The 24594-nt window shown below is 40.1% G+C and overlaps 1 protein-coding gene and 1 pseudogene across 1 annotated transcript in view; one reads left to right on the forward strand and one right to left on the reverse strand.

Annotated features, from left to right (window-relative positions):
* The window catches only part of LOC111149280 (prolyl 3-hydroxylase 2), a 150532-nt gene that overhangs the window by 121393 nt on the left and 4545 nt on the right, over positions 1–24594 (forward strand). The window contains exons 4-13 of the mRNA XM_022506263.1: positions 2645–2776; positions 4748–4890; positions 5224–5313; positions 7342–7382; positions 8473–8567; positions 14810–14937; positions 15494–15589; positions 16162–16312; positions 17171–17288; positions 19710–19785. Coding sequence (XP_022361971.1) covers positions 2645–2776; positions 4748–4890; positions 5224–5313; positions 7342–7382; positions 8473–8567; positions 14810–14937; positions 15494–15589; positions 16162–16312; positions 17171–17288; positions 19710–19785 — 1070 coding nt within the window. The remainder of the gene's footprint in view (positions 1–2644; positions 2777–4747; positions 4891–5223; positions 5314–7341; positions 7383–8472; positions 8568–14809; positions 14938–15493; positions 15590–16161; positions 16313–17170; positions 17289–19709; positions 19786–24594) is intronic.
* On the reverse strand, positions 17736–18857 carry LOC111149288 (annotated as a pseudogene).

The following is a 24594-nucleotide window of genomic DNA, read 5'->3' on the forward strand; positions in this document are numbered from 1 at the left end:
GAGGAAGGGAGGGAGAAAGGAAGGAGGAAGGAAATGACATAACCATCAATCACATTTCAGATTAAAAGGATTAATAATACTGTATGTTTTGAAAATGTAGGTCATAAGTTGTCAAGGTCTTTGAGAGGGACAACTGGGAAACATCTTTCAAAATTTAGATTAAGCAGTAGACTGAAAATCAGTTTGTTGGATGAACTATTTGCCTCATAGTCAATTACCCAAAACCAACTCAGTTCATCTAAAATCAGTACCAGTATCTGAATTATTGAGGATTTTTCCCCCCAGGTTTTGTTTTGCTAAGCCTCTGGCACAGTATTTCCTTGCATTTTTGTGAGCTCTGCTCATTCGAATGTCAGTTTTATGTGTGTTTCACATTTCAATTGTTAAGTATTTGTTTATACTTACTCTTTTACTTGGGAATGCTTTTCATTTATTAGAGTTTATTACCTTGTAGCTGTGTAAGGATGTGTGCCCTGTCTCCACCTCCTCCAGACTTGCCTCCATCAATGGGCATTGAACAGCTTTGGCAAAGGTCCTACATCTGATTTAGGAAAACTGACAGACAGATTCCCACAGAACAACGTGTAATGGTTTGCATGAGGTCATCATAACATGTTGGTTGCTGGAAAAGAATAGAGATCTCTTAACTCGGGCTCTTAATACTTAATACTTAATACAACTATCACCACCATTACCCTCGCTTCCAGTAAAGGAAACTGATTTTAAAAGTCACGGCTCTTGACACTCAGTCAAATATTATATATTACAGAAATATGGCAAGTCTTCTCGAGAATTCAACACATGTTCAATTTATTATGAGAAGGGAATTTTAAACAGTATTCCCACAGAAGTGTCTTGGATCTCAAATGTATTAAATCATAGTAATTGCACAATAACACTTGATACAGAAAGGAGACAAGAAACACAACTTATGTGTTATCCTAACTCTGTGAATTCTTGTCTGGTTCAGAACTGTTCTAAGGGGCGCCTGAATGGCTCAGTCAGTTAAGCATCTGCCCTTGACCTCAGGTCTTGATCCCAGGGTCCTGGGATCTAGCCCCAAGGCAATCTCCCTGCTCAGTGGGGAGCCTGCTTCTCCCTCTCCCTCTGCTCTCCATCCTGCTTGTGCTCTGTCAAATAAATAAATAGAATCTTCTTTAAAAAAAAACAAAAAAACCTTCTAAATTAGAAGTGAAACTGGCTTTTAAAATACAGAATGGCGGGGGCACATAGGTGGTTCAGTCATTAAGTGTCTGTCTTGGGCTCAGGTCATGATCCCAGGGTCCTAGGATGGAGTCTTGCATCAGGCCCCTCGCTCAGCAGGGAGCCTGCTTCTCCTTCTGCCTGCTACTCCCTTTAACTTGTGTTCTCTCTCTGTCTCTGACAAATAAATAAATAAAATCTTTAAAAAAACAATAAAAAATGAAATACAGAGTATATTTAGGAAACCAGAATATTTTAATTTTAGAGTTAGAAGAACATTAAAAACACAAATGTCTTCTCAATGTAGTTATTTATTTCCAGGCATGCGTGTTAAAGCCCTAAGGAATATAATTTTGTGACTCTCATTTTGTTTTTCTTTGTATGTTGTGTTGAAAAATAACCTTCCTTCAGATTTTGGGTTCATACTGGGTGTGTTTTCCACCTCTTCCTTTTGCTTGTCATTTGGAATTAGGAGGAGTGTGTGTTAGAAGGTAAAGAGGAATGTCAGTGGCCAGCTAACCAGGAGAAAACAGTTGAAGGTTGTTTGTCATTTTCATAAGAAATAAAACAGCTATTTGTTGGCTATTTATATAGCTGTTTATTTCTACATACTACACAAGTAAACAGAGCTTATTCTTCCCTTCTCATCCTCCTGCTGTATTTAAGAACCAGTGGATTGTAGAGATTATGTTAGCTGTTCTGTGTTGGGTTGAGTTAGGTCGTGCAAGAACTGGCCCATTTGCCTACACGCCAGAAGAGACACACGCCCTTTCTGTTGTGCTCTAGGGTCCCTCTTCAAGTCAGCAAGAGACAAGCCAAACTGCCCAACAGAGAACCTTTGAGAGGTTCTCTGTTGAGAGGAGGCAGTTGTGGTAAATTAAAATGTGAAGTCATGAAGTCAGACGATTTTTATCATTAGTCTCAAGAGAGCCTGCTCTGCGCAAGCAAGAATAAAATCTTTCTGGAGAAAACCTCCATCTTCATTATAAAAATCAAAGTTGGGGCAAAATGTAAGAAGTGTTTGTTTCTCTGGGACATTAGCTACTTTCGTTTCCTCAGCCCATGTGTGGATGAGTGAGAGCCCAGAGCTAAAGGGAGTGTGACAACCCTATGCTTGAGAATCCTTAGCTGTTTACAGCAAGAAGGATGGGACACAGAAAGGGGAACAAAGAGAAAGAGGCAGAATGTGTATCTAAATTCTTGAGCTTTCCTCCATATCCTATTTTAGCAGTCCCTACAGTATTAGGATTTCCAATGTTCAGGCGGTGGACTATTCTGTAACTGGGTAGAATAGGTTCCTGATCAATATTGGCCACACCCCAATATAACATCTATATACACATACACATATAAATGTATGTATATATGTGTGTGTGTGTGTGTGTGTGTGTATGGCACGCCAGTGAGCGGAAGGGACCCACCTCTCACTCTTGTCTTCCAGATCACTATATGCAGGTGCTGGTCTGTCAGCACGAATGCGTGAGGGAACTCGCCACTCGCCCTGGCCGCCTCTCTCCGATTGAGAATTTTCTTCCCCTTCATTATGACTACCTACAGTTTGCCTACTATCGAGGTAAAGTGTGGATCGTCCCGGAAGACCTTTGGGGAAGGGGTGTCGTTCATCATTACAGACATTGAATTTTCCTCTGTATTTCCCACTTTACCATTGAGGCAATGTGGGTTTATGGCTTTTTTTCTCTCATCTCACATCACCGCCACTCAGGCCAAAGAGAGCACTTGTGAAACCACAAGTGGGCAAATGCTGTGATGATGTCCTGAAAATTTTCTTAGACACATTTTACATGATTTTCAATTTAATATTAAAAGGTCATATATTTGCAAGTTCAAAGACCAAATATCATAAAAGCCTCCCTCTCTTCCTTTTTTCTGCAGCCCAATTTCATGCCCTACAACCCAGTTTCCAATTTATGTTTTTTTAAAACATGTATACACACACACCCTAACATATTTCCCCCTCTCATACACAGAAGGTGGCATATTATTTACACTGATTTTTTACATTGCTTTCTTCACTTAATAATATATATAAGTAAGGAGGGTGCGCGTAGGTGGTGCAGTTGGTTAAGCATCTGGTTCTTGATTTCAGCTTAGGTCATGATCTCAAGGTCCTGAGACGAAGCTCATTGGGTTCTGTGCTGGGCGAAGAGCCTACTTAAGATTATCTCTCTCAATAATAATAATAATAATAATAATAATAATAATAATAGTACCAGGGGTGCCTGGCTGGCTCAGTTGGTAGAGCATGCTACTCTTGATCACGGGGTTGTGGGTTTGAGCCCCATGTTGGGTGTACAGATTACTTAAAAATAAAATCATAAAAAGTATTTTTTAGTAGGTTGGATCTATGAAATTACCCTTTGCTTAGGTCAGTAAAAGCCAAATTTTGGCAATTTTATATGGTCTAACCTAATTGTATTGATACATGGAGATCTTCCTCATTAATTTTTCTTTACACCCACATGCCATTGTACTGTAATTTATTTTATGTGTCTCCTTACTCATGGGTATTGTGTTGTTAGTAACTGGTATTTCAATCAAGGATCAAATGTGTAATATTTTATGTAAGTTCACATCCACAAGTGAATATCTATAGGATGAGTTTCTGGAAGTACGAGTCCTGTGTCAAATCATTCATTCATTTTAGATTTTGATAGATGTTGCCAAATTTTCTTCCATGTATAGTACATTTTTCATTGCTCATCAACAGAATATATTGTGAAATTTTAGATTATTACCGAATCCCACTAGGTGAAAATTTTTATCTCAGTATAGTTTTAATTTCTATTTATCTAATTGAGAAGGAGAGATTGAACATCTTTCCTCACGCTTATAAGCAATTAATAGAATTGGGATTGCTGAAATCGGTTTTAGATGTCGTGTGGTCGAACTCAGGACAAAAACAAAATTAACTGCCAAAATTCTGCTCTGCTTATTTGTATTAACTAATGGAAGTTGTCAACAAACATCTTCAGGTGGAAACTTGTAATAATTGATGTAAAACATCTAGCACCAAAGCAGACCAAAGGTAGTACCATTTTAAACACCTGAAATCATGTCCTTTCTTTTGTCTGTGGCTATCTCTTTCGAAGTATGATTAGCACAGAGTGTTGTATTAGTTTCAGGTGTACAACATGATGACTTGACCATCACTCAGGGCTCATTAATGATAAGCATGGTCACCATCAGTCACCCAACAACGTTATTACAGTCTTACTTTATTCCCTATGCTAAACTTTTCAGCTCTGTGACTTATTCATCTTACAACTCAAAGTTTGTACTTCCTGATCCCCTTAATTTCCCCCATCCCCTCACGCACCTCCCCTCTGGCAGCCATCAGTTGTTTCTCCGTATTTGACAATCTGTTTTGGTCTGTGACCATTTCTGCATATGCTGTTCAGCTTCACCTTATCCTCCCTCTTACTCGTGTTTACTGCGGACCTCTCACAGGCATGTTGAAGTATTTCTTACAACCCCCTAGATGGACCTAGCCTGACTCTAATGCTACAACTCCTTGGTCTTTCAGTTGGTGAATATGTGAAAGCCTTGGAGTGTGCCAAGGCTTATCTTCTCCTCCATCCAGATGATGAGGACGTCCTAGACAATGTAGATTACTATGAGAGTCTCCTGGATGACAGCAGCGACCCAGCATCCATTGAGGCCAGAGAGGTGAGACCAAGGTCCTGAGAAGAAACTGCATTCTGCTAGATGCTCTGGGCAGAATTGGTAAAAATGTAGCACTGCTCTGGAAGATATCTAGCCATTGAGTCAAGGTTCTAGAAAGCAGTTCTTTTGTACTTCAGTATTAATGCCAGAAGCATATTTTTCTCCTACATGACAGCTTGTGAAAATCTATTGAGAAGGAGACTTTTTGTGCAGCTGTGAATATTTTTTTAGCTCACTTGTCACTGTCTATTGAAAAATATTTCCACTTGAACATTTATCTTATTTCTTAACTGTTATTTAAATATAAACTTTTCATTCATTTCTTTTTTCCTCTAGGATTTGGCAATGTTTGTGAAGCGTCATAAAATGGAATCAGTACTAATAAAATCAGCTGCAGAGGGCCTGGGATTTTCATACACAGAACCGGTAAGAGCAAAGAGGGAAAAGGAAATGTGTTTTAAAAGAATACTCAATTGACTTCTTTTTTTTTTTTAATATTTTATTTATTTATTTGACACCGAGCGAGAGAGAGAGATCCCAAGTAGGCAGAGAGGCAGGCAGAGAGAGAGGAGGAAGCAGGCTCCCTGCTGAGCATGAGCCCTATGTGGGGCTCCATCCCAGGACCCTGAGATCATGACCTGAGCCAGAGGCAGAGACTTCACCCACTGAGCCATCCAGGCACCCCCTCAGTGGACTTCTTATTCATGATTTTATTTCCCAGCTTGATTTACTGAAGTTTTTTTTTTTTGAAATTCCATTTTTATTTATTTTATTTATTTATTAATTTTATTTATTTTATTTTATTTTATACACATTTTTATACACAATTTTATTTATTTATTAATTTCAATGTTTTAATTATGTTCAGTTAGCCAACATATAGTTTATTGAAGAGTCTTATCTCCTGTCTTGTATTAACAAAACCCAGGGAGGCAGGGGTGGGTGTTTACTCAGTGTATGATAAACATTAAAAGACTTTAATAGATCTCCATATCACTGAGATCCAAAGTCAAAAGCAGATATATTTGGGGGGAAGAGAAATGTTTTGCACCTGTTGCATTTGCCTCAGGATTGTTTTATGTCTTAAATTCTGGATGCGAGCTTTTGTATTTCTCCTACACATTTTAAAGACTAGAAAGACTTCATACAGAACAAAATCAGTGTCACCTGTACTATTCATCATGCTGACTTTTCTCCACTTGTCCATGTTGACTTTTAGTCATTCTTCATGTGAAGATACAACTTTGCCGGTACAGAGAGATTTCTGTTCTGATTTTTATTTAAGTTGTCATAAGCAATTTCTACATTTTTACAGCTTTTCAGATGATTTTTAGCTATGTAAATAGAATTGACGTGCAATAAATTAACTGTTCTCCTGACACTGGACGTCTGATTTGTTTCTGATTTCTTTCTACCATGTTTAATGCATGAAGCATTTTCCCTCTGTATTGAACTATGCCCTATGAATAAATTACCAGGAATGGGATTATTCTGCCATAAAAAGACATGAGAAGTTTTAAAGTTCTTGAAATTGCTTTTCTAAGGGAATTTTCTGATACCTTCACTGGTTCTAGAAGTGCGTGAAGTACCAGTTTACTATGAATACCTCAGCAATGAGAAATAACATTAAAAATCATTTATATTTCTTATATACAAAATGGTATATCACTGTTGTTTTCATTTGTATTTCTTTGATGGCTAACAAAAATTAACTTTTCACATATTGTCTTAATTACTTTTTCTGTGACCTGAATTATCTGGACATGCCTTTTTTCATATATCTGTTAGTTAACTATATAAGTTCTTTACATTTGTACCTGTCACATATTCATAAAAAAGTACTATTTGTAATATATCCTATTTGTAACATTCTTTTCATTACTGTCTTATGTTTTTATTGGCATATTTTAAAAATTAGGAAAATTTTTAAGTATACTAATTCTAAATAATGTTTATAGTATGCTTATACCTGGCCTTACTTATTTTTTTAATTGCATTCAATGTCTATAGTATGCTTATACCCAGCCTTACTTATTATTTTTTTAATTGCATTCTCCCAGGAAACTTCAGAAAAGTTACTTTATGATCCTGCACAGATAATTAATCAAGCTGGACTTTCTTGTTTGTTTTATTCATGAAACATAAGGGAGTTGGACTGAATGATCTCTTAATTGTCTTCCTGACATCAAATTTTATCCACTTCTTGGATAAAAAATATAAATACTTAAGCTAATTCCCTTTTATTTTCAAAAATCCATTTGTGCATCATTTTATCTTTGCCCATGTTTCATTGCCTTTAGGTTTTCTTTTTACTAATTAAAAAAATATTGTATCTTAATACAATATGCAAGTTTCCCAATGTTTTAGATCTTTTGAGTGTTTTAAATTTATATTTTCTTTTTATGCATTATATTTTAGTGACAAAGCTATTGATTTTTTTTTAATTTAAAACAGAATTATTGGATCCGGTATGGTGGACGACAGGATGAGAATCGGTGAGTTCTTCATTCAGAACACAATCCGTTTACTTTTAATGAGAAGAAATACTTAGAGTCATACCCATTATAAGGATCTTAGCTCAATGAAATAGGCAAAAAGATATAATTAAATGAATTCTACACTGGGAATTAGAAGCTCAGCCTTCTGGTCCCAGCTCGCTCTTTCTACAGTCATGTGACCTTGGGTGCTTTGTTTTCCTTTCTAGTCTTCTGTGTTCCCTCCAAGGAAGGGGTTGGATCAGGTGATCTCTGAAGGTGACACCTTCTGTGGATTCTGTTTTTGATTAATAGAATAGAGCTTAGTTTTTTCTTGTTAATGCTGAATTCCCTTACTGTATTTGAAAGCAGGAAGCCCAAAAAGTTTCACTGCAAGCTAAACTACTCGGTGTCATTAACTCAATCAGAAATGAAGAGACTTCATTTTTTGAAATGATAGAAGTAAAAAAATCAATTTACATGTTACAAGCAGTTTGAGGAATCATAGAATGTTGGAGTTACATGTTTGAGCTGATCTGGTCTAGCCTGTTAATTTTCCAAATTCAGAAATCAAGGTTCTGACAAGGCAAAGGACTCTTTTGGAGTGTCACCATGAAGGACTGGTAGATGAAAATCTTCCTATTCAAAATCTTGTGGTCTTTCTCTAGGTGGCAAGGCCTCAATCCTGGGTGGTTTAAAATTATTACAAGAGCTCCAAGAGTGGACATGCAGAGTTGGATTTGTTCAGTCTGTGTATATTGAAAGGATATCATGCTGTGATTTGTATATTTTCCAAGTTTGAAACTTGTGTCTTCTTTTTTGGAATAGTCAAGAACCACTGCACGAGATCATGCTTTATTTCAGTTCAGCTATTGTTTGGGGTGTGCTCTATGCTCAGGACAAAAATAACAACACTCCAAGCATTACAAAGATGCACGTGCTAATATTTTTCTGCTCTTTTGAGACTTAATGTCTAATCTCAAGAAGGGTGAAGTTATGGATACAATTAACTGTCAAGAAAAAAAAGGGTGCTAAGAAGAGTAAGGTGCCCTTTGTCTTTGAACATCCTTAATCAGTGGGAAATTCCATTTCAATTGTTTTTAATGGGCAGGGTCCCTTCAGGAGTGAACGTGGAAGGGGCAGAAGTTCATGGATTATCAATGGGGAAAAAGTCATCGCCCAAGATAGATCGAGACTTAAGAGAGGGTAAGTATCTGTGCACTTCTGCTTACAGGAGGGAAAGGAGGAGGTAGGACTTGGCTCGTTGTTATTTAAATTAAGGAAGAGTCCACTTTCTCTGGAAACTAAGGAATAGGACTAAGCTACTATATTTTATGACATTCTGAAAGCAAGACTTGAAAACAGTGTCTCAGATTTGTATGTCATCACCTTTGGTTTCCAACAAAAATGTTTCCAGATTCACTCCCTTATCTGTTGCCCACAGGAGTCCTGTGAACTAGGCAGGGACAGAATGATCAGTTGAGTACCTGAGGCTTGGAGAGGTCGCGGGGCTTCTGTCACCTAGTGAGTGAGTGCCAGATAGTACAGAGTATACTGCACATCAGAGGAACTTGAAGAGACAGGTCACAGGACTATCAGCTGAGTTCATCTACGGTGCTTGAAGCACATATATTCGAGCAGGACTCCGAGTGGTGAGTAGAATTTAGGTTGCATTGACAGCGGTGTGGAGGGAGCCATATTAGTGGATAAAACAATGGAACAAAGGCACAGACATGGAGAGAGCAGAATGTGATATACTTACATCAGATCAAAATTCATAGAAACACATGTAGAGTGTTGTCAAAGTAGTTTTTAGATAAAGCTAAATGTTGTTATAATTTATAATTTCTCAGGCAAATTTATACACAGTTCATTTGAATACTGGAAGCATCTCATATGAGACAACTGTCCCCACTTTCCAGGCAAGAAAACTGAGGCCCACGGAGATACAGTGGCACGTCCAGTGTCTCACAGCTCATAATGGGTTAAGCAGGCATTCAAACCCAGGTTTTTGAATCCAGATCTAGATCCCATTTTCCCTTACTTAGCTGGAGGTGGAACATAAAAGTGTCTAGAGATCCAAAATGCATCCTTTATTGATTAAATAACAGCAAGATAAGCAGGTTTTAAAAACCTGCGTTGAGAAGTACAGTACTCCTTTCCCCCACAAGATAGTGTGACAGCACATTCCTCCAGCTGATTGGAAAACATCTGGCTCTCCACAGCTCTCACATTTCCCAGCCCTTTCCTTCCTCAGCTTCCAAGTCAGTTTGAGGCAGTAAACAGGATAAAACACTCATCTAATCTGACCTGGCCCCCAGTTTGTAGCCACAAAGCCTAAGCTGTTCTACAAATGCCAGAGAGTTCCATGGTCAGCCAGAGTTCGTGTTGCTTTTTCAGCTGAGAAATCACCCAGGAAGTACGTGCCAGGAAGCCAGCACTTTGCTGTAAAGGTTTGGGAAACTCCAGGATGGTTGCCAAATTTCAAAGCTTTTTTTTTTTTTTTTTTTTCCCCCCCGGCTCCCCAGGACTTTGGTGTACAGCAGCTGACTAGGAAGGCTAGCATGAAGAGTAGATCAGGAGACTATACCCAGGAGGGGGAGAGACCGTGACTGGCTGGGCTACCAAAGTCTATCATTTCTGTAGAGTTTGCTTAGTTGAATGGGCTACTGAATCTTAGGATGTCCTCTGGGAAACCACTGGAAAGACTTCTGTGGAGTCACTGGAGATTTAAATAGTTTCTAAATTAAGAACAGTGGTAGACAGAGGCAAAGTTCCCAACCAGAAAACGCTTTCCTATCTTAGTCTGGCTCCAAGCACATGTCAGGGAGGTAAGAAAGCTTGCGTGTTTCACAGAGTAGACTATATTTCAGCTTTTCTCCTCCTCCACAAAGCGACTGTCATCTACTTGGTTGCCTGACGGCAATTAGTAGCATTCACACTGGACTTCTCCGAAGCATTACAGGAGTGGCCCAGGACCATGTCCCAGACAGACTCCAGTCCACGGAATATGCCTATCATGAAACTAAGAACACCCATCCCTTACCCATTCTCCTTTCACGTGCCAGTTTCCAAAGGTCCTGCTCCACAATCATCCCGTCAGTATAGTAGAAATGACATTGAACTTGGAATCAGGCATCCCAGTTTCCAGGATTGGTTAGTCTGTTGTGCTGTGGTGTGATGGACACCTAGAGACTTGAGGCCTTTGGGCTCTGTGATCTTCAGCTGTAAAAGAAGGGCAACAACTTTGTGCTGAGGAACAGTGTGAAAAGTCTTCTGTAGACGTAAAGGGCTGTGCTCACATAAGGTCTGGTTACTTAGCACATCCCTGTTGTGACTTGTAGGACACTGTAATATTTATGGTAAAATGCTGCTTCTTGCCATGTGAGCCACAGGCAGTGAGCACAAAGGAGTATTTTCCTAGATGATCCCTCTTTATTGCAACTGGAGAATCCGAGCCAGGCACATACTTTATGAATGAGAGAAGAATTAAGTTGTTTAGCTGAATCTCCTTGAGCTGTGGTTAGGAGTTGGCTGAAGCCATCAGATCAGGCCCCAGGAACCACAACTTATTGGAGCACAGTTTTATTTTTATTTTAATGTTTTCCTCTGTCTGGTGTGCTACTAGTCACACACTACGTGTGTGTGTTTCAATGACAGTGTTTGTTTTTCCTCCTCCTCCCTCCTTCTCCTCCTCCTCCCTCCTCCCTCCTCCTCCTCCTCCTCTCTCCTCGCTCTTCCTCCTCCTCCTCCCTCCTCCTCCTCCTCCTCCCTCCTCCTCCTCCTCCTTCTTCTTCTTCTATTATTTTTTTCCCTTTTGGCTAGTGGGTGGGTAGTTGGTTGTGTCTTGTGAAATGCATGTGTGGGAAGCCTCTGTATAAAAGTCTATGCTCAGTGGTGATTGTGTTAACTACATGAAAGGCAGGTTTCTCGTATGGATTCTGCCTGAAGCTGTGAGTGGGCGGGTAGTTAAGACTCCTTTGTACTCTGTCCCTTCTCCTGATCTTTGTATGTTCCATGTGGCGTGACTAGGAGAACTGGCAATGTCCCTGTAGCCCTTTGAAAATATACTCCTTTATACTTATTAAGATGCCACACTTAGAACTTAACATAATAGACCAGGCATATATTCCTATAATACTAAATAATCAACATTGTAATAGCAAATACTTCTACAGAACTTAGGAATGATAGACATTTTTCTAAATGTTTTAGTTTTAGTAACTGTTAAAAGTTGTCTCTTGAAAATCAGGTCATTATATTTAAAGTTCATATACTCTCAAGAGAGGAAAGGAAAAAATATGATATAATACAGACCAACCTGGTTCACTCAACCCTTTATCTGTCATCCATTTCTTTTTGACTTTTATATTAGAAGTGCTTTTCAGTGAACCGACAAGTCGCTTGTCTTTCTTGTTGAAGGAACATCTCTTTTACCTAAGTGGGAATGGAATATGTGGTTTACTTTTCCAAATATTTGGGAAACTGCCTTAATTTGGCTATGGATCTTAAACAGCTACGTAGATTAGAGCAACTTTTCCCAAACAACCTGTGTTTTATGTTAAGAGGTCCTGTTGGGGAGAGGAATGTTCTGGTCTTTTATTGCTGCCAAAATAAATAAACAAATAAATAAATCACAAATGTAGCAGCTTACAATAATATACATTCACTATCCCACATTTTGGGGGGTCAGAAATTTGGGGGTAGCTTGTCAAGGTCCCTTGCTTCACAGTCTGGCACAGGCTTCCCTCAAGTTTTTGATCATCTCTGAGATCTCACTTGACTGGGGAACTATCTTCTTCTCAGCTCAGAAGATAGAATTTGGTTCCTAAAGTCTTAGTGGACAGTGGTCCTCAGTTCCTAGTTGACCACTGGCTGGAGGAGGCCTCCTCATTCCTTGCTGCATGAGTCTGTCTACAATGAAAGCTGAGAAGGCAATAGGCAGACTCTGCCAGCAGGATGGAAGTTGCAGTCTCATGTAATTCAGTCACAGAAGTGATGCCCCATCACCTTTGCCATATTCTGTTGTTAGAAGTGTGTTCCAGTCCCCACTCACACTTGAGAAAAGCAAGTTACGTAAGTCCATGAATCCCAGGAGGCAGTGATCATCAGGGGGCCGTCTTACAGTCTCTCTGCCATAGGAACAAAGGAAGGAGGGAGGAAAGAGGAAGGAGAGAAGAAGGAAGGGAGGAAGGAAGAAAGGAAGGAGAGAGGAAGGAGGAAGAAGAAAAGAAGGAGGAGGAAGGAAGGAAGGAGGAAAGAAGGAGTGAGGAAGGAAGGTTGGTTTTTGTGCTCAATTAAGGGAGAGAACTGCTTCATGCTATCTTGATAGTCAGGATATTCATGCCTATTTACATATTAAAAGTTCTAAGAAGTCCTCTTAAATTTTATGTAACCTAATACTTCCCAAACATATTTGATCAAGAAACTCCTTTTCTCATCAAAAGCTTTCTGCAGAACAAAGGCTGAGAAACACTGAATTGTGTATGTATGTGTATATATATATTTTTCTCTGTTCATCCAAAAGATTGGTACTAAAACTATACCTCGTGGTCAGATTCCTGGAATCTGAGAAATTCTGTATTTATAGATTTCTTATGACAATCTAAAAAAATTAATAAGGGCAACTAGTGGGTCATGTAAATAACCACCTGATAGCCAAGTCCCACCATGAGACTTCACACTGCAGTGGGTGAGGCTACTAACCCACTGGCACCCGTTGGTGATACTTCAGTGACTGAAGACTAACAAAATATGAAGCCCAACAAATGTATAAATAATGTATCAGGAGCAGACGAAGGCCCAAATTTATCATGGTACACTACAACTTCATAGTAATTGCAATTGAGAGAAGTTGCAGTGCAATGAGTCATTACACAACAGAAATACTATAAAGGATGCTGGCTCCAAAGAATCTGGGCCAGATCAGTGAGTAGAACATTCCTGTGGAATGTAGCTTTTTGGTTCCTGCAAAATAACATTAACCATTTAATTAATATTGTTAACTTGAATTTAGTTAGTTTTATGGTCTTGCTTTTATTTAATCTTATGAATTGCTTTTGGTATTACAGTTATATGAAACTGTAAAGATAAATAAATACGACACTTACAGTTTTATAATTGTAAGTGTGGAAGCAAAATTGGGATAAAAAAAATGTGTCAGCACTGCCTCTCCTTAGGGAACTTTTCCTTTAAAGGATAACCATATATTATTAAAGATTGGGAGACGCTGTCTTTTTATCTTAATACTCCACTAATGGTGGACTGTAATGAATCTTTCATCATAACTAGAATATTAATAAACGTGGTGCTGTTCCTTAGTTTCACCAGTTAATTTTAAAGGACTAGAGAGGACATCCATTTCCGTTGGTTTCTTCCTTCTTCACCTGATGTGCTGTAGGTCCATGTGTTGGGGACCATTGAGGGAGAAGAAGGGAACAGCTGAGCCCTCCCTGTGCCTCCCTCCCAGGTGGACTCTTGTTATTGACAGGCATGTGTCAGGTCCTTTAGGAGTTTATAAAGACCAGAACATTTTTTTTTTTCCTTTTCTGTTCAATTTTTTAGCTCAAGCTGGTTGCACTGCATTACAGCTGAAGATTTCCTTGCCAACAGAAGCTTCATCCTTCAGTTCTGTCCTCTGTGAGGAAAGAGCCTGGTCAGGTCTAGATTTTTGTCATTAACCACCTAAAGCATGACCCCAAATCATCTCCTTTTGAAAAGCCCACATGGGCTAATTTCATGAAGTTGTGGGCCCTATCCAGGGAGAGAGCCAGGGCCTATAGGAAACCTTCCCATGCATAGAAAGTAATATAAAGATTTGCCCAGAGAACAGAAAAAAAAAATAAATATTCCACAAACAAGACCATTTAGAGTCAATTAGGTGGCGGGAAGGAGACTAGGAAGGATTTGGCTGGCTTGGGTGTGGCTGTCCTGATGGTACATTTACCAGCTGAGTTTTCTAGTGAAGATATTTCTCTCCATACTGCGGTATATATGTCACGTATGGGGGCACAAACATGTGATCAAGTAATGTGATGTTTTAACAGAGTGAGGAGCCAAGTGTTGTGGGGAAGGATGTGTGCAGTTACAAAGAAAATTCTAGAAGTTCTCTGAACATCATCCTGTGAGATTCCTAGTCTGCTTTGCAGGATCATTGCTGGAATCAAATGAAAAGATAGTGTAGCAAACCCACAATACTGTACAAATGTGACACCATTATTGTGATGTTATGGAGAAACCTGGTTGTCAGACATCTGTCTTTTTCCTGAATCCATAGTGTACATAGCAAGATTCCAACGTGTCTTTGCATTCTTAAGTATTCATGAGCAAAAGTATTCATGAGCAAACTGATTCTCATGAATTTCACATTGAAAACTGATGGGTGTCCTGTGCTTCCCCCACCTTGGGAACAGAGGTAACAGAGAAGACGGTATGTTCTGTCTCTTCAGGTGGCCCTCTGCTCTATGAGAACATCACGTTTGTCTATAACTCGGAACAGTTGAATGGGACTCAGCGGGTTCTCCTGGATAACGTCCTGTCAGAGGAACAGTGCCGGGAGCTCCACAGCGTGGCCAGTGTGAGGACCCGGGTGGGAGGGGAGCCTGATGGAGCTGACCTGGTGGGAGCCCTGGAGCTCTCTGGTCCTGGTCTCACTTGGAGTCAGGAAACCAGGCCTGAAATGTCACTTTCTTTAGGACAAGCACATCAGTGTGGGGGCATTTTCATAGCCTGCATTGGGATGATTTGAATTTTGTCCAGATCTGGACACAACTCCTGGATCTGTAATAGTTAGTGACTTTATACCTAGGACAATAGCCATTCAGCATGTGTTCTGCTACCATATAAAGTCACTGGGAAATCTCTACATTTTAATCAATAATTAACCAATATATTGAACATTGATAGCCTGTTTCTACAAATCTAGTATTTCATGATGAACATGGAGAGTGAAGTCTAAATGAAGATACCTCTTTGGATGGGAAGAATTAATGATATCAGGATCCTGGTATAAAATAAGGTTGGGTCTGAGCATTGACTGTGGTCCTTAGTTTCCTGGAAGTCAGGGCAAAAAGGGAGAGCTGATGAAGTCATCACTGTCATTAAGAAAGCATCTTCTTGTATTTTGCTTCCAGGGAATCATGCTTGTTGGTGATGGATACAGAGGGAAAACTTCACCCCATACACCCAATGAGAAGTTTGAAGGTGCAACTGTCCTGAAAGCACTCAAAGTAAAGTCGTAGCTTGGGTTTGGGTTCCTAAGAGTCCATCAAATACCTTCTGTGCATGTAGACACAGGAAACAGGAGAGTCAAGACGGTAGATGTGTCAGGAGAAGTGAAGGGAGAAAGCATGAAATGATATCTCCATGGTTTTAAATCACTCCTTGGTTCCCTTCATTGAGTCATCAACTTATCAAACATTGTAGATCCTAAATTCATATCTGACAAATAATATACAGCCCCCTCTCCTCCCCATCCTCAAGGAGATCCTGGGGCAATGCAAAAACGTACTGAACCCCATGATGATTCTGCCCCAAACCATGTGTTGTTGGGGAGAAAGAAGTGTTCTCTGAGAGGAGACAAGAGGAAGAGATTAGGTTTCAGTGTTCCCACTGTGATGAGGAAGGATGAATTTCAGTGGCTCATTTTCCTAACCCAAATCCAAGAGCAGCATAAGGCTGTATTCCCACTGGCCAGTGCAAACGTGATCCTCTTTACACTGCCTTACTGGAACCTAGTGCCTGTTTTTTCTCACGCCTTCCGGTCAACCCAGCCCGATTTCATGCTCTTCTTTGTCTTCAGTTTGGTTACGAAGGCCGAGTTCCCCTGAAGAGTGCCCGTCTGTTTTATGACATCAGCGAGAAGGCTCGAAAGATTGTAGAATCCTATTTCATGCTGAACTCAACCCTGTATTTTTCCTATACACACATGGTCTGCCGAACAGCCCTGTCTGGTAAGATTCCAGAGTCTGAACATTTTCCCTCCTACCCATGGTGAAATGAGAATGGAAACAATGTAAAACAAAGTTCTGTTACATGTTAGAGTCATGGTTTAGCAAAGTTGTAAATTCCCCAAACAGAAGCAGCTTGTTCACTCTTTGCTCCCCCTTCCCTCTGTTTCTCCTTGTTTGAGCCCCTCAAGTTCCAGAAGGCCATCGCTTTGCCTGTCTTTCCTTTCACAACCATTTCCCCTACTTGCTTAAAGTCACACAGAGAAGGACATCCGTGCTTTAGGTTTCACTTTGCAGGGAACCAGGAACCTGGAAATTATAGTCCCCCATCACACCCTGAAGCGTTAAGTGGTTGCATAGAAGATGAAGGGATTTTTCAAAGAAATGTTCTTAAAAAGGCAGAGACCTCCTCACTTGTGGTTGTTGTCATGATTTCTCTCCTAGATCTTCTCTTCCATGCCCTGTTGAGTGGGAGGGGAAGAAGAATGTCATGGGAGGAGACTGACACGTGAACTTTCAGCTGAATCAAACTTTTCTTTTTACATTTTCATTTCACCCCTCTCCTTCGTCTTTCCTGCATGAAGTCTGACCCATGGAATGCATGGAATTTTTATTTTGTATCTTCATATCAAGAAACTTTCACAGGAGAACAGGCAGGCGTGATTTGTCCACAGTTTCACAAGTTTGCACCAAAGCAGGACCCGTCTCTTGACAGCTCAGTTGGTTCGTTCATCTCTGTGGGTCTCTCTTGTATCTCCTCAAATTCGCAAAGGGCACTAGTGATGGGAGAAGACAGGCTGTCAGCTTGGCTGGTGGAGGTTCCTGCTCTCCTGTCATCTCACCTGTTCCCTTTTCCGGCAGGTCAGCAGGATAGAAGAACGGACCTCAGTCACCCCATCCACGCTGACAACTGCCTGTTGGATCCTGAGGCCAACGAATGCTGGAAGGAGCCTCCTGCGTACACGTTCCGGGACTATAGGTACAAGCATCACCACCTTCACTGATGAAGCTTTTGCTCAACAGTTACCAACTCTCCATGGAAACTAAAAACCTCATCTGTTTGGCTTGTCATCAGATTCATCTCAGTGAAGCAGAGATTCTCAAATAACCTTCCTGAAGCCACAACCAGGAAGGGACTTGGCCATCTCAGATTTTTTTTTTATGTTTTTAAATATTTTTAAGGTTTAAAAAGTGTTTAAATTTTGTAGTTCCTAGTAGGAAAACATTATCTGAATGAATACCCTAATGGCAAACCATTGTAGAATGTTTCAGTTGCCTGGGGAGCAGAGGGGTAGGGATTCTCTTCACAGCACCCCAGCTTTCTTCATGAGAAGGTCGGAGGTACACTGGTTTGTATTATTGCGACATCCATTAGGTGATCGAAGTTGCTTTTCCTTCAGCAAGGGCTTTATTTGTCAGAAGGGCATTATGCTTGACCTCCAAATTTGGCTGACAATTTACTGATGAGATTCATAACCTTTGGGTTGCTCTGATATTTTGACATATTCGCTGGGTTCTGGGCCACATCCTGGAAGGCCACCATAACTTCTGGATCCTGCATGGCTGCAGGAACTTCCGGATCACTAAGAATTTCATTGAGCCCAGGCATTCCTGCCATTCCAGGCATTCCCCCCTGCCATTCCAGGCATTCCTCCAGGAAAATTACCAGGCATTCCCCCAGAAAAGCCACCTGGGAAAGAGCCATACTGAGCTCCTGATTGTCGTCTGGCTTATTCCTCCCTCTGGGCTCTCTCATGTTCTTCCCGAGCCTTCTTAACCCTTTCTATTCTTTCTTTGATCTCTCGTTCTTCACATTTTCACTCGTATTTTCTCCGATGTTCAGCAATTTTCTGGGCCCTTGGTTGAACTTCTTTCAGCATTGCACTAGCATCTTCATCATAATCCAGTTTACAAGCAAGGGCAAGATCATGTGCGGCTTCTTCCCAATGGCCCAGAAGTCTGTGTGCTTTCCCTCGCCACTTACAAGGCTGAGCCGAATCAGGATTTATTTCAATAGCTCTGTCACAGTCTCGAATGGCAGCATTTGGCTTCTGTACTTTGATGAAGACACTGGCTCTCTTGATACAGAATGGCCAAGCGAGAATTTAGTTTGATGGCATCTGTGAACAAGTCAATGGCTTTCTGTAGTTCACCATCATTTAGGGCATCCATGGCAGCCACTTTTCTATCATTTGCCTGATCCATCATTTCCTCGGTTATCTCTACATTTTCATCTCCCATTTCTCGAGGGGCATCAGTATCTGGTTCAATCACACCTTCATTGTCAATTTCTAGATCACTCCTCACTTGATGGTTCATCTGTCTTTATGTTTTCCTCCGCCTTCTTACTATCTGGTTTTTCTTCCTTGATACTGTCTTCTGATTTAGTTTTATGAGTGGCAGGTGGTATTTTACCCCCCATGCTCTCCACCCACTCCCGCAGGAAACGCATTTCCTCAGTGTGCAGAACGCTCGGATCCTGCTTACACATTTTCACGAAAGCCTGAAGCTCGCTCACTTTGCGGGGGTCCATGGTGCAGAGGCAGGGGCAGGCGGCAGGCGCGGCTGAGGTTGCGACCCAATTCCAGGCGCGGGTACTAGCTCAGCATGATCGTGTGGAAGCGGTCATCTCAGATTTTCACCATAAAAATCCAAGCACGTTTTTGTTGTACCTTAATCCATAAAATGCCCATTTTGTTTTCATATTAAAAAGTAGAGTTTCCTTATTTGATCATTTGGCTTTCACTGAAATGTATCCCTCGTGGGACATGTATCTCTGTCTGAGAACCCAAGGGTCTGCTGCCCCAGGGCACATAGGGGTCTTACAATATCACTCACCTATGTCTGCCTTCTAGAAATAAGAAACTGGAAACTCTGAGGAAAGATTGGATGATGTTCTAGTGTCTAATGAGAAGTCACCATGTATTTAATTGTGGTTAATTACTGCCATAGAGTGTGCCATACAAAAACATTTATTGAACACCCCCTAGCAAGACTACAGCTCTTGGAGCTTTCTAGCTACATGGGGTGGGGGGGGAATACATCCTTTAGAGTTACAAGCATAAGAGGTAAGAGGGAAGAAGAGAATTATAAGTAGCGTGGGCAAGTTCGAAGGAGTAGATTAAATCTAGTTAGGTTTTCTTGGGAAAAAGTGAAATGGGAGATGAAATTTGAAATATCATTAAAATGTTAGCATAAGTGAAACAAGTAAATATTCAGGGGTATGACCCAAACTATATCTGATCTTACTCTTTAGGGTTGGGAGGGTCGGTTATTTCAATGTCCAGTTCAAAGGAAACTTGACCAATCAGGCTGGTCAGTTTATTACATCTCCAGTATGTTCTGATGAATCTGTTGTGAGCACATAATCATACAAATGGTTTTCTCTTTTTTCTTATAGTGCTCTCCTGTATATGAACGATGACTTTGAAGGAGGAGAATTCATTTTCACTGAGATGGATGCCAAGACCGTGACGGTAAGTAAAACTATACAGGCAAATTTTTGTGGCATTTCTTCATATCAATCTTGCTATTTTTCTGAGGATTCAGACTGTTGGATTTCAAATATCTGAGCTTGAGAATTCAAAAGGTGCACAGTTGGCCAGTGAATGTATACATCATAAAATGTTAGAGATGGATTCATCAGTGAAATCTTCCAGTCCATTTTACAGATGGGTAATTTAAAGAATAGGTATACGAAGGATTTGCTCATGATTACATGGCCAGTTAGTGTTAGACTTGAAATCAGAACTTGGGTCTTCTCATTCTTTGTCAGGTAGTCTGATGGAAACACAAGAACACCTATTTCTAAGTTACCCATGCCTAGGACTAGACAAATGGATTCAGTGGGATAGCTTTTGAACAATCTGGTGTTCTCCATGCTTGGATTGAACATTGCACTCTAGACCACTAGTTATCGAAATTACTGTGTATGTAGATATATGCTTATGACTGTAAGTAAACCTGTATCTGAAAATTGATTTATACACATTACATACACACACACACACACACACACTAAAGATGAGATTCTAAACACAACTCCATAAGTAAAAATCAACAGTTAATTTCAACTAGGCAAACCAATGCCTTTGGAAAACCAGTCTACTGAGTTATAGACCATAGAGCCAGCATCCTTTAGACTTTAAGCCAAAGAGCATACACCAGGGTAGGAAAAACACATTTTCCAATTGAGGATATAATTGAAATGTAAATAGATTATGAGATACATCTTTCCTCCATACAAAATCTAAGTAGTTGAAGCATGTATCTGATAAACTTCAAGGATTTTGGGTTATACATACTATTTTCACAGCTTTTTCCGAGTATTATGTTTTCCCTCTCCTATTTTGTGTCCTTTTCTTAATAGTGAAATACCCATCTATCATTCATGGCATACCGATGGGATATAAGCAGATGATATAAAAAATTCTGTACTACTGGCTTTGAAAGAGAACTCTGTGGAGATTCTGGTTAAAATTGTCCAGAAACCTTGGAATAATTAAGAAAAATATTTCATACCATTTCTTGCAATTAAGTGTATCTAAAAAGTTATGATGCCTCTTGGTTTGTTGTGAAAGCTTAAGTATCAACCGTTATTTTAATGCTTCATGATCTGGAGAATTAAATCAGGATTGATGATCTGGGTTGCTTCTAATCCCAACACAAAATTACCATTTAAAAAAAAAAGTCTCTGTGGAGAAAGCGTTTGCTTTCTGAGCTCTTCCAACACTAGAACAGATTTTAAAGTGCTTGCAGCTCACACAGTTGGGGGAAAAAAAAAAAAAAAAATCACAGGTTGAAAAGATTTCTTTGCTTCTACACCATCTAGTGGCCATATTTGGAAATGCTCAATGTTTGAAAGCAAGTGATGCCTGGAATACCATGTGAGAACAAAGAATTCATTAATTGTTGAATGCAAGTTAACTGTAATTCTGCTGCTTAAAGATATGAAAGCATATAATTCTGATCTTCTACATAGCTATACTTTTAATAGAAAGGTGTAAATATTTTAAAACGTACTGAATCTCACCCCCCCACCACCCCTAAAAAAGTAAAAGAAAAATTGATTTAAACAGTATTTTGATCGAAAAGCTCCAAGTTGATAGATTCATTTTTCCCAATTTAGCTCTATTTCAGATTAATACATAGAGTGGAGTTTTTAGACCATTTTGTAAATAATAAAAATTCTTAGGTAATCAGTCCTAATGACAAAGAGAAATGATTAGCTTTACTTTTCAGCTTTCCTTTCTTTGACATAAGGGACAAATGAAGCAGAGAAATGGCCCAACTTGGGGCTACACAAGGAAAAAAGTCTTCTAAGTTCTTTGCTTTGGAAAAATCTGGGAATTACACAATTCACTGAATGGTGGTTAAAGATTTACATTCATTCAAGACGAATACAGAACAAAGGCTTCTCTGACTTTGAATCATCAGTTAGATGGAAAGCAAAAGGAATGTTCCTTTATCATATTTGGAAGATACATAGATCATTTTCAACACCAGCATATTTGTGAAACATAAGTATTTTGGGATTTGGGTTTCCTCTGTGCAAATTTGGGAGAGGTGAGATTTAATAAGTTCTATTTGCATCACGAAAAATTAAATTCAATATAAACTGTGTTCCAAAAGTATGTTTACAATCATCTAAACTTCAGGACATATTTTCCTGTAAAAGTCATGTCATAAATGAAGCTTGTTTATTCCTTTCCGTGGCTAATGTGTAACAGGTGACGCTCTCCATTTGATAAGATCAGTCACGGAGACTTGCGAACCTATGTACCTCTAATCAATTCCAAATGCTTCAGGCAGCTGATGGTGTCTTCTCTTAAACTTTCCCAAGTTCTTCATGTGTAAAAACTTCTTTCAATTCCTCCTGTTCCATCAGAGATAAGGCATCAAGTTGTCCCCACATCCTATCTTTAATACTGTAAAATGTTACTGCTGACCCTTGATGGTCACATAGAAGCAATGGCACCCACATGTGGTTGAGTGGGCCCAGACCAGCACTCGGGAATGAGCCGCCCAGAAAACCGGAAACTAGATCTTAAAGCTGTGTATATGGGAAGGCTTTCCTATCCTACTTCATGTGTTTCAAGTATCATTAATTTTGTTGTTTCTACGTGGAAACGTGCAACAAATTCCTTCTCCACGGAAATGAAATCAGATTGATACCAAAGGCACCCGTAACTAGCGAACTCTTCAGATTTGCATCCGAAAAGTCATCTTGACAAAGCAGCATAAGTAAATCAACTCTCTCCAGGAAAGACAAATCACTTCTCAATTATTGTGAATAGAAGAGTAACCAGAAGGTGACTGCTTTTCTCTGCTCGTCTCTCTCTCTCTCTCTCTCTCTCTCACACACACACACACAGGTTTCAGACTTCTTGACTTCTCCACCTCCTTCTGACCTCCCATGTGTGTCTTACAGTCTAGGGGTACCTATGTTAGGCAGCATCCAAGGACCTCAGGAAATTTCTAAATATATCTCCTGAAGCCGGCAGTGAAAACACATAGCCATCCCCTTTTATGGTGAAGGAAACCAAAGGTTCTTCTAATGGGCATGTATCAATCCAAGTCAATGCAGAAAATAACTCCTTAAAATGGGCCCATGTCATCAAATAGTAGGATTTTTTTTCTTTTACTCTACTTTTCTAAGCTCTGCTATGGAATGAGTACTGTTTCTGTGTTTCTCAGAAAATTGAACTCTACTGACATCTGTTGCTTTTTTTTTTTTTTTTAGTCTTTTTAAAAATTAACTTATAATGTATTATTTGCTTCAGAGATACAGATCTGTGATTCATCAGTCTTATACAGTTCACAGCACTCTCCATAGTACATACTTTCCCCAGTGTCCATCACCCAGCCACACCATTCCTCCCAGGCCCCTCCCCTCCAGCAACCCTCAGTTTATTTCCTGAGACCAAGAGTCTCTTATGGTTTGTCTCCTTCTCTGGTTCGATCTTGTTTCATTTTCCCCTCCCTTCCCCTATGATTTTCTATCTTATTTCTCAAAATCCTCAAATCAGTGAGATCATATGATAATTGTCCCTCTAGCCCTCTAGTTCCATCCATGTCATTGCAAATGGCAGGATTTCATCATATTATGGCTGCATAATATTCTTGTGTGTGTGTGTGTGTGTGTGTGTGTGTGTGTACCACATCTTCTTTATTCGTTCATCTCTCAATGGACATCTGGGCTCTTCCCATAGTTTGGCTATTGCAGACATTTTTCTACTATAAACATTCAGGAGCACATGCCCCTTCAGATGACTACCTTTGCATCTTTGGGGTAAGTACCTAGTAGTGTAGTTGCTGGGTCATAGGGTAGCTCTATTTTCAACTTTTTGAGGAACCTCCGTGCTGTTTTCCAGAGTGGTTGCACCAGCTTGCATTCCCACCAACAGTGTAGGAGGGTTCCCCTTTCTCCGCATCCTCGCCAGCATCTGTCATTTCCTGACTTGTTAATTTTAGCCATTCTGACTGCTGTGAGATGGTATCTCATTGTGGTTTTGATTTGTATTTCCCTGATGCCAAGTGACGTGGAGCACTTTTTCATGTGTCTGTTGGCCATCTGGATGTCTTATTTGCAGAAATGTCTGTTCATGTCTTCTGCCCATTTCTTGATTGGATTCTTTGTTCTTTGGGTTTGTGTTTGATAAGTTCTTTATAGATTTTGGATGGCATCAGACACTTCTTAAAATACAGATGCCAGGCCCCTTATATTCTGTTGCACAGTTAACTCAGTCTGGAGAACCCGCTCATTTGACCGGACACTCTCACTGTCCTCACTCCTCTTCTCTCTCTGTCCTCTTCCCCTGAACATTACTGAGCAGTTTCACCTGAGCACAAGCTTGGAAGGACTATGTTCATCACTGCAGAGCCTGGAGGCCATGGAATAGGTCCCTCCAAGGAGGAGAGTGAATTCACTGAGCACCAGTGGGCAGGAATACTATAGTGGGAACTAAAGTATCATATGGCATTAGACTTGACTTTTAAAAATCTTCGTGTTATGAAAGGCTCACAAACCAGACACGTACAACTGAGGCATGAAAAATGTGCACCCATGGAGCCACTGTCTAGATCAGTAATAAAAGGTACCAGCACTCTTGTGCACTCTTTGACTTGTTTTTGTCATTCCCCAGATATTAAATGGGCAGCTGCCATATGCCAGATTCTGTGCTAGAGCTAAATGTCGGGAAATAAAGTAAAAAGGAGCCTTTGTCTCCATGGAGTTTGTCAGCCATAGGGTCGCCTGTGTTGGGTAGTGACTTGGTGCCCTTGAC

Source organism: Enhydra lutris, unplaced genomic scaffold (assembly GCF_002288905.1).
Source record: "Enhydra lutris kenyoni isolate GAN:26980312 unplaced genomic scaffold, ASM228890v2 scaffoldscaffold2, whole genome shotgun sequence".
NCBI classification, from domain to species: domain Eukaryota; kingdom Metazoa; phylum Chordata; class Mammalia; order Carnivora; family Mustelidae; genus Enhydra; species Enhydra lutris.